The sequence below is a fragment of the Thunnus thynnus genome, chromosome 11 (genome assembly GCF_963924715.1).
Source record: "Thunnus thynnus chromosome 11, fThuThy2.1, whole genome shotgun sequence".
NCBI classification, from domain to species: Eukaryota; Metazoa; Chordata; class Actinopteri; order Scombriformes; family Scombridae; genus Thunnus; species Thunnus thynnus.
The window spans coordinates 24,045,322-24,056,437 of NC_089527.1; the positions used below are offsets into that span (position 1 = coordinate 24,045,322).

An 11,116-nucleotide genomic window follows, 5' to 3' on the forward strand; every position below is an offset into this window, starting at 1 on the left:
ATACTCAATAGACTCAAATGGACACCCATGAGAATGAATATGGCAGGACTGAATCATTCAAACCTCTGTTGGCAATGCCAAACGGAACAAGGTGATATTGTCCATATGTTTCTTAATTGTCCTAGCCCAGCCACCTATTGGCAGAGGGTCATGGAAAAGATTAGTGATAGCCTGGGCACCGGTGTTGCCCTTAACCCTGCTCTTTGCCTCCTGAATAGCCTTAAAAGAAATGAGAGAATAGGTGGGAAGAAGGCCCAATGGCTAAACATTGCTCTTACTACAGCTAAGAGGGTCATACTGAGGCACTGGATGGGGGGAAACAACCCTACCTATTCCAATGGTTCACATCCCTGTCAGAAACTGTCCCTTATGAATGACTAATATACAAAATAAATGGCAAAATGGACGCCTTCAAAGAAATCTGGAACCAATTTCTAACACAGATCAGGGAAAGGTAAACTAAGATAAATCTGATGTGTACATAGTTTAAAACTAAGTTTAAAACAGTGTATCATTTTTGACTGGTGGGACGGGGATAGAGTGGTGGGATGGGAGAAAATAGTTTCCTTTCAGATCAAGCATTCACTTAGCTTGGTGCAACTTCATGTGTATATGTATGTATGTTTATCGGGTATGGGTATGTGTGTATATGTGTGTACAGTATACATATACTGTGTATGTGTACATCTATGTATATTATATCATTTTATTGTTTCTTTGGCTTCTGCAATTTTGATTCTATGCCTCCTTAGTTTTTATTATTTATGTGTTGTTGTTGTTGTTGTTGTTTTCTTAAGAATATGCATTGGTAAACTTTTGGTAATGTTTTTAGATACAGAGGGATTTAGCAAATATATTGTCTACTGTACTGTATATACAAATGAAGGCAGTGAAGAAATTTTGATATATAATATTTCTATATATAGGACTAAAAACCTCTTAAAAAGGAATCATCTTATATTTTATTCCATTAATATAAATTAATACAGTTAAACTCAATTCAATTAGTACAATTTGAGAAAAACCACATTCTGTCAAATAATGCAAATCTCTTCTGCTTTATTTTGTTCCATTTCATTCTTGTGTAGTTTACCTAAGAAATTATAATCATCATTAGAAATTTTACTTTTTTCTATTAAGAGAATAAAATATACATGAAATTGTGATCATCATTATTCATACATAAGAGCAATTAAAGAGCAAACATATACAATGTATTGATAGATAAAAATGCATTGATTGCCTTTATTGCACACAGAAAAAGCCCCCGGCCCTAAATATTGCAATATCTCTTATCATGTTACATATAAGAGTTTCCTAAAGGCTGCTGGCTTCAGAGAATATCAGAAATGATACAGAGACAGTATAACATGCTGAATAGTTACATAAATCCACCTTAATAATTGTCAAAACACCAAAAGATCTACAGTATCAGCAACATGTCACCCAAAACATATTGATAATCACATGTTCTTTTTCTCCCCCAAAGCTTTGGGATAAACTCAGCGTCGCCATTTGTCTGTGGAAAAAAAAAAGATAGACTTGTTTTTTAGTAAGTAAAGTAAACAAATATTGGATTTTGAAGTTCAGGAAAATGAAGACCTGAGGGTATTTTATTATTTTCTTTCTTTTTTTTTTAATTTTTTTTTTACCTCTGGTGACCTCAAAGCAGTGTTCGCAGTGCACCATGTGTTTGTAGATCCACATACTGTCCCCAGCTTTCATATGACCCAGAGTGCTGTTACACACCTCACACTGTCAAACACAAACAAACACTTGCATGAGGACACGCTGAGCACTCAGCTGCACAGTTCATGATTTGCCAGTGGAGGGAAGTACATTTACTTGAGTACTGTACTTAAAGGATGGAACTTGTCTTTTAAATATATTTTAAGTATGTGGTGAAAATTTATACTTCTTCTCCACTACATTTCAGAGGGAAATGTTGTACTTTTTACTCCACTACAATTATCTGACAGCTGTACACTGTACAATAAAACCAAATGGCAGAAGACATCTAATTAGGCAACATAAGTTAAAACACCTGTGCCAGTGGCCTGTGGGTGTTTACGTACAAAATATATAGCAGGATCACTTTATAAATGCATTTTTACTGATTAAACTACAAAGAGCTACACTACAATGCTGCTTATACTTTAATTCTCAATAGTAACAAAAAAAAACTTTTCTGATGATACATAGTTTTACTTATAGTATTATTCACTCTTTTATAAGTTAATTTAGTGTAATTTACTTGTGCTAGTATTTTTACACTGTGGTATTGCTACTTTCACTTAAGTAAAGCATGTACAGTAACTATTCTTCAACCATAGCTTGTTGACCTTGACCTTTGTGTAAGTACAGAAACGTCTTAAATCTAATCTGCTCACCTTAAAGCAGGAAGCGTGGCAGTTGATCTTCATGTCATCGAGGACCATCTTGGCTTCACCAGTGAAGGGCTTACGGCAGATGGTGCACAGGTCTTTCTCAAGCACAGTCCTATATGGGACAGGAGTTTTATAAAGTGTATTACGTTATATTAATATTAAGCGTTTTAAGTTCATTCTTGACCTTGGAAACAGTAATTTGACAAAAAAAAAAAAAAAAGTTTTTTTGCTTAAACTACTGTTTTCAAGAGAGAATGTCGTTACACTTTTCCTACCTCTCAGGTGTTGAGTACGTACTCTTCACGGAGGGTTTAGAGTAGATTGGACTTGACAGATTGTCATCTGACCTGCTTTGAGAGTTACACATTTATCAGTTTCCAGACGAGTCTTTACTTTCATAAATGTTTGCACACAAATATTGACACTAGCCATATTAAAGATCATCCAATACCTGCTGCTCCTGTATGATGTAGTGGTGTAGACATTGGGACTGTTGATACTGGAGTAGTCATAACTATAAAAAGAGAAAAAGAACCATTATTAACATGTGAGAGAACGAAAAATCATTATGTAAGGAAGGGTGTTATAGAAGGAGACTGTATGGCTAAGATGGAGGAAGATATACTGTATATGCCAGTAAAACTAATGTCTATGTGTTGTCTACATCCACTACGGACTGTCAGTTGTATATGTAATATTTTATTTAGACATAAAACCTAAATGGTAGCTGTATTTAACATTAAGATCAACAAAGATTAGTTAAGAATAATCAATTATTTAGTCATAGACCACTCTTTAAAATGTAAAAATGGTGAAATATTGTTTGTTATTTTGTTTTGTTTGAGGGCTAAACTCTTCAAAGCTAAACATCAATAAGGTAGCCTATTTAAAAAATATTTCATTTTAGTAAATGAGAATCAATAAACATGTTTATTTTTGTGATTAGATAGTATTGTTTATGTAAATTATAAAATATGTAGATACCTAAAATCAAAATGACTCAACTCTGATTTACCACAACACTACATTTAATACTCTACCAACACATTAGAACCAAAGCTGCTTTGATTTATGGACAATCATACTGTACATACTGAAATCCCATTCCAGCACTTATCCAGTATTTTCTCTGTAAGTAGACTCTTAAGGGCAGGGGATGTTCCCCCATCTTACCATAATGTAACACTTAAATGTAATGCTTATGTCATGGCATGGTTACCTGGGGGTTCTGCGGGGGGAGGATGGCGATGTCAGAGTAGGGCTTTCTCCGCTACATGGCACAAAAAACATCGTCAGAAGAAACTGGGATGAATACACTGTACATACAAAGAACCATTGCACATTCTCAGTCATTCATTTCCAACGCTCACCCTCTGCTGCTGTCCACCGTGACAGTCTCTCTCTTGGTGATTCTTGTACTGTTGTGAAAATGAAAATGTGATGTTCCACTGACAGGATAATTATATGGTTGTTTGTTTTCTTTAAGTTATCCACTGAGACATCTCACCTGTCTGGAGACGATAGACTAGATGTAATGCCTTTAGGCAGGAGGGTATCATACAGATCATCCTCAGCCCTGTAAAGACAACAATATTATCAATATATGGTGTTTATTAAAGCAATCCTAATTTTTTGAGAGTGTATTTATTCCAAAAATGATTGTTTATCTTACGTAGAGGAAGTCCTTTTTGTGGTTGTAGTTTTGATGCCATCTCTGGAAAAACAAAACAAGACAATATTTTTCATCTGACTGTCTGGTATTTAATGTTACTGACACTGTGTGTAAGTCATCCTGCAGTAACTCACCCATCAGTGCTGCTTTTCACTGTCACAGTCTTAGTGCTGGAGACAGGTGTTTTGCTGTAATAAAAAGAATATTTATTATTACATAGTGATTGATAATAATCAATGACATTATGATTAACTGACATTAAGACCCTTCAAAATCAATGTGTAGGCTTGAATAAAAATATCACCTGTCGAAGAAATCATCTTTGATAGACTGGGGGATGAGTGTATCATAGAGTTTGTCCTCAGCACTGCAGAGAAATTATTTCAACATCAGTTAAATCATTTGTTAATCAGTGGTTAGTACAGTGAGCTGCGGTAGATGAGGGGTACGATAATTTTTTCACATGTCATTTAAACATTTCTTGTTGAACAGCATGTCATCATACACCACTCAAAGTATTATGAAAAAAAAAATCCCAATACCGGTAAGGTCATTTATAGGTATGGGGAATTCCAGCAGGTTAATCACAAGAAACAGACGGGTCAAAACTGATGCAGCAAAGGCTGAATTAAGCTTCAAAAATGCTGGATCCTACAATTCCCATAATGCAACTCAGCATCTTTCATTAGACCTCCCCTGCCTGTGTAATACCCTCATCTTTCAAACTTAGAAAATCTCCCTCATAGCCACAGAAGACATTATACATCTGTTTTTACTGGCTTGGTTTTACTCGCCATGACAAGTAAACTGGTCTTTACGTGTAAAATTGATGGAGTGTCCCTATAACTTAAAAATGTCATCATACTGTTTCTATCCGTTTCTTATTTTTGTTCCATGGCTATAAGGCAGACAGACACACTGAAGGGGACACCAGGCATTGCAAGACCACACTATAGACAACTCACACACCTACATCTGGGCCTTCAATTAGCCTACATGTCTCTTGAGGTAGAGATGAAAATTCATTATGTAAGGGCTCTGGAGAGGCTGTATGCACTGTTAGTGACACTGCAATATGTAATGGATATCCTTGTTGAAGTAATAGTTTTAAAGGATAGGGCATACATTATTCTATGTTTTTCTTTTTGTCACCAAATCCCAACAATACATTATTCTATCTCTTAGTCCTTTGTGACTTCCCTCTCTATCTATTCCCACTCTATCTGTGGATCCTCAAGCCCACTGTTTCCTACTGAAGATGTACATCTTTAAATCTTTCTCAAACAGCTGGGCACCATAGTTCTTAGCAAACATCACTCAAACAGGAGTAGATAGTGCATTTGTTGGGGACTATTTTCAGCGGCGGATTGATACACATTTTGGGCTCTAGTGAATATTTATGGCCGTTGATGTAGGACTGACTCACAATAAACTAAAGTGAGAGTGTTCATTGTAATGACGGAACATGTTACTCTGTAATACTGTAATAGATTGTGGTTTTAGTGTTTTCATTCAAAATATTAAATACCACTTGCCTTTAAAAAAAATATTATCTCTGAAAAAAACTAAAGCACTTTCATCTGACTAACTTGAATATAAAGTAATGTCACCAAGATTGTATACAGCCCTCCCTGCATTAGACCCACTGTGTGGTGATACTCACTCATCATCACTGCTTTTCACAATCACAGTCTCAGTTGTGGAGATGGTTTTTTTGCTGTAAAGAAGAACATACACACATATTACAGCACATAATTACTGATTTCTTAGCACCATGATTTATATAATGTGTCTTGTGGGCTTGATGAGTGAAAATATCACCTGTCTTTGGGTGAGAAATCATCCTTGACAGGTGAGGGGATGAGAGTGTCATAAAGTTTGTCCTCCGCACTGCACAGAAAAAAATTAAAGAAAGGTTAAATTACGGTATAGATGATGTATGGATTTAAATTGTAATTCCACAAAGATTTTTTCTTATAATCAGACAATATCTTACTCTTTACTGTTGGTAACAGTCGTCTCAGTCACTTTGCTTGTTCTGCTAGGTGAGAAGGTTGGGTATACTGACCTTTGTGAAAAGATGTGACAAATAATCAGTCTCTCATTTAATCACAGATCAAGCCAAGATGATACTGTAGATCTCTAAAGTCTTAATTTTAGAAGAAGTAGCAGCGATGAAAAGTAAACAAATACATTTACTATAGTGTACACTTTTGAGGTACTTTACTTGAGTGTTTCCATTTTCTGTCACCTTGTACTTCTACTTCACTACATTTCAGAGAAATATTATACTTTTTAGTCCACTACATTTATCTGACAACTACTAGTTCACAGGTTAGAATTTTACAGCAAAAACATTAGATTAGATCATAAAACATAATGTATTATTTAAGATTTCCCCTCTAAACTTCTCAGATGATACAATGAAATTACTGTTTGAGGCCCAAAGTGGTAAAATAATCTAATATTTCACAAAAAAGCAAAGATTAGAGAAACCCCTGGGCTAAACTCCTGTATAAAACTTGTTACACCTCAATACAACAGTATGTATATCAGCATTAACAGCCTAATAATGTAATATATAATAATAACCAGTTAACCAGTACTTCTGATACTTTAAGTGCATTTTGCTGATAATATTTTGGCACATTTACTTCAGTAATATTTTTTACTTTTACTTGTAATTAAGCATTTTTGCAGTGTTGTATTGGTACTTTTACTTAAGTAAAGTATAGTTTTACCCTTTGCTGGAAGACTTGACCCGCTCAGTGAATGTCTCAGTCTTGGTGGGAGATTTAGACACAGGTGATCTGCAAGAAAACTTTGTCATAAATCTGACACAGACTTCATGTGATATAATTTATTGATATTACATATTAATGCTGTATTCTCTACCTAACACTCTGGGTGGTGGTGATGGTGGTCTCAGTGGTTTTGCCATTCTTGGTGACTGTAGAGGTTGTGGTGCTGAAGGAGAAGTAATACAAAATAGATTTACAAGATGTCTCAGTGTGATATTTTTCCTTGTTGGTTTGTTGCAGGTATATGTTGTGTACCTTGTTTTAGGTTCCTCTGTGACAGTAGTCTTGGATGGGGTAGTGCTATATTGACATTGAGAAACACAAGATGACACACTATATTTAATGTTTCTCTGTTGACTTTTGCATTCTATGTATTGGACTGGAGCTTTACATACGTTTTGGGAGAATCTGGGAGTGGAGACTTCAGGGATGAATGTGTGCTGCAACAAAGAAGTAGATCATTCAGATGATTTCTAAAAAAAATAGCTACAGTATATTGTATCATTAGTTATATTGTATCATTAGTTGTGTTATTATGAAAATGTACCTCCTGGTGTATGAGGGTGGGGTCTTCCTGGGAGGGAGGGTGCTGCCAGTAGAGAAGCATTATTAAGCCACAATTCTAGTTAAAGTTATAGAAGTGTCTTGACTTGGATGAAGCAAGAATTGACAGGAAAATCAATAACAGTGTTGTGCTGTGTGTCTGCAGAGGATAAAAATATAAACACTGTACCAACCTGCTCCTCAGTTCATCTTGACTTCCACCGAATCTGCAATGACAGAAATCACAATTGATGGCTCTTGTCACAATCCCCTTATATGTTTGTATAGATATTTAAAAAAATCTAAATAAATTATCAGAAGAAGATACCAGAATTTTACCTCTTGGTGAGAGCATGCACAGATACTGAATTGTTTGTAGTTTTGGTGGGTTTTGTTTGATCAGCGTCTGGGCTATAACCAAAAGATAATAAATTACATTAATTAAAGGATGGATGGCTCAAATGACTATTTATATTAAATCCAGTCACCAGAATAAACAATAGTTTTCCATTATTTATTCCTTTATTTGAGGAAATGTTTATATAAAGGGTTGAAATGTTTGTTTTACCTCACAAGCGTTTCACTGGATTTGTACCGGCTGAGAACAGATTTGCCAAAGTTTGGGTCTCGGCTGTGGAGAGAAAAAAGGATAAGAAGTTCACTCACTCATACCAGCAGGCATGACTCAACAATAACTTGTGCAAGAAGGAATGTAGTGGAAGGCTGTTTTTTTTTTTTTAAAGATGAAGGCAAACAGAGATATGAAGTACAAGTCACACCCAACAGTTGCCATTCCCTAGGTGTGTCTGTGTGCCTGTGTTGAAAAAGTATCAGCCTATGAGTAAACATTACTTACTCGACATCTTCCTCCTCCTCATCGTTGTTTCTTCTGATCCAGCTGTTATCTTTCAGGAGAGATGTCTTCTTCTTGCTGTCGTCAATTGCCTGGCTGGGGCTAGTGGTTTTACCTGCAAACACAAGACAAGGAAGACATGAGCGTCTCCAACTTACAGATTCAAAGCAGTTACACATCTTTGAAACACATAAAGATGTATATTGAATTATATGAATGTAATACAAGAGAGCACCATTAAATATCTAATAAATAACATGTGGCTATGCTCCTACTATTAGCCATATGTATGTGGAGAAAGAGAAAAATTGAACGGATGCATTGAGATTGTGAACAGTTATGATTTAATACAGTTATATAATTGTTTAACAATGCACATTTGCATGCATGTACAAAATTGTATTCATTTTCCTTACAACTGTGAATTTTACATTTTTGTATACTGAAAAATTGCACAGCCCATACCTACACAGTGGGCCAATATATGCCATAGCACTTTAATATTTATATATTTACATATTTAATGCTATTATTTATCATTTTTTGTCTTTGAATCTTTATCTTTCATATTTCTTTTTCTAATTCTTATTTTTACTCTCATTCTAATCTTTTTAGTATGCTACCCTGCATTTTACTGCACACATTGTATCAGCATGTGACAAATCTATCTGCTCTTCATGAAATTTCATTCTATGTGCCATTTTAGTACAAGATGTTTCTCTATACTTACGAGTCTGGGCTGGATATCGGCTCATTTTGTGTTTTCACCTGTAAGTGTGAAAGAACAAGACAAGAGAATTCACCACATAATAAAACTACAGTATATTAGCCACTAGGTGGTACTGTGGACTGAGACCTTTCATGTACAATGTATGTTCAGTGTTGTAGTGCAACCTGAGATCAGTAAATGTGAACTCAAAGAGCTTAGGAATCAGTGTGTTTTATCTATGGTATCTTTACGTCATTTCGTCTCCTCATAAGCACACTTTCATTCACTTGCTTGAGTGAACATGATTGACATGCTGCATTTGTCAGCGTGTCTCCAGCATATCAGCTTCAGCTCTGCTCAACCCAAACTGGTTTGTCTTGATCCCTACCCACATGAAGACACACCCACCCTCCATAACACACCTTCCCCAAACACATCGTTGTCAGCAAAACACAGGGGCGACCAGCGACATGCCAGTAGCTACTGATTGTGATTGAAAGATTGTGCTCTTTCAACTACATGTACGCTCAATACAACAAGCATCGGAGGCATTACGGCAGACATTTACAGCTGTGAGGGAGGTTGAATGCAAAAATTTGTCCATATATCAGTCACACAATCTACTGTCTGATGACTGCAATTGCTCCAAAAAAAGAGCAGCTGTTTAGTGCTTTAGTTTGCATTATTTTGGCTTGTGTGAAGAAGTTTTAGTAGAGCAGATAGATCAGTGATCTTATTGCAGTTTGGCAGCCTGAACTGAGAACTTCATCAAAGCAAAAGGTGCTGATCCAAGCGTACAGGTTAGCACCTAAAAATCCAAATCATTGATGTAGAGGAGTTAACAGCAAGCTGGAAAATAAATCCCAGAATGTGTGTATGTGTGTGTGTGTGTGATGTCTCCCAGTCTATAATGAATCAATATATCAGTAAGACATGTATTTCATTCCTCAGAGTAAGGTCTCTTAAAAAGTAGATTGGGTAATGAACACACACACACACACACACACATACATGCAGGCACACACACCCGTTGTCCTAGGTCACTTTTGGGGACATTACAAAGACTTACATTCATTTTCTGGAGACTTACGCTAACCCTAACCCTAGCCCTGACCCTAACCATAACCACTACTTAACCTAACCCTAATCCTTACCCTAACCTTAACCACTGACCCAAAAATCGGCTTTTTCCCAATTGGGGACACAGCTTTTGTCTGCAATTAACTGGTCTTAAGTCCGAAATTTGTCCCCGAAAGTAGCCTATTACAGACCCACACACACATAATTACATAATACAATATGTATTTTTCCAGGACCAGTGTATCATTTGCTATTACAGAAATAAGTACCACACATTAAATCACTAAAATTCATCTAAGCATGTTTTTCCTAAGTCTGTAGCGGAAACTGCAAACTGACAAAGGATTTGGAAAAAAAAGATTGAGTACATACCTCGACAGAAAGCTCTGTAATTCGCAGGACAAAGAAACTCTCACTATAGTTCAGGTCTTAACACCTGTCTATTACTCTGCAGTTTGCAATTACACCCTTATCATTTCCTTCATATCCTTTTAACCTTAAGGGAGGAGGTTCCAAGGCCACACAAGGGTGGGGCTTCAGACAACAATCAAATACTCTCTTTCTCTCTCTCTATGCATTTTTCTCTCTCCGTCATCACCATCTATACCTTATTAATTGCTCTGTATTCTGTTTTGAGGTTGAACAAATGGAACTGGGTGGAGTGCTGAAAGACCTGCAATTCAACTTAGTGTCAAGGAAGCATAACTCGTGAATAGGTGTGGGATTCTGTGCTCCTCTATCTTACTACAGCATTAAATTGGAAATGGAATATGATTTAATGGTGACACTATTAAAAATAGTAATCTCACATATGAAACATTTTATTCATATATACTGTGACATAAACAAGTGGAACTATAATAAATTATTGATCTTTGGGCAAGGTGTATGACTTACTTAGCACTTTGAAAGGAATTTGTCACTTTAAACTTAACATGAGACACAGGCTCATTCAGAAGCATTATTCTACATTATGTCTGTGTATTAGTATCTCCGTGACTTATCATAAATCACCTGACTGACAGTGGACTTTGTAATTTACACATGCATGATAATAAAAGTACTGCAAGG

The 11,116-nt window shown here is 35.9% G+C and overlaps 1 protein-coding gene across 1 annotated transcript; it reads right to left on the minus strand.

Annotated features, from left to right (window-relative positions):
• Positions 1 to 983: 983 nt before the first annotated feature.
• On the minus strand, positions 984 to 10,596 carry scel (sciellin). Its single transcript, XM_067604001.1, has 25 exons — positions 10,418 to 10,596; positions 8,987 to 9,024; positions 8,260 to 8,371; positions 7,972 to 8,034; positions 7,743 to 7,814; positions 7,598 to 7,630; positions 7,408 to 7,449; positions 7,256 to 7,300; positions 7,116 to 7,160; positions 6,955 to 7,026; positions 6,801 to 6,869; positions 6,056 to 6,127; positions 5,881 to 5,949; positions 5,723 to 5,776; positions 4,364 to 4,426; positions 4,194 to 4,247; positions 4,060 to 4,101; positions 3,895 to 3,963; positions 3,758 to 3,805; positions 3,607 to 3,657; positions 2,839 to 2,901; positions 2,663 to 2,737; positions 2,391 to 2,499; positions 1,653 to 1,755; positions 984 to 1,519 (listed from the first exon to the last, which is right to left on the minus strand). The coding sequence occupies exons 2-25, from the start codon at positions 9,009 to 9,011 to the stop codon at positions 1,503 to 1,505; spliced, it is 1,467 nt and encodes a 488-aa protein (XP_067460102.1). The 5' UTR covers positions 9,012 to 9,024; positions 10,418 to 10,596; the 3' UTR covers positions 984 to 1,502.
• Between the last annotated feature and the right edge of the window lie 520 nt (positions 10,597 to 11,116).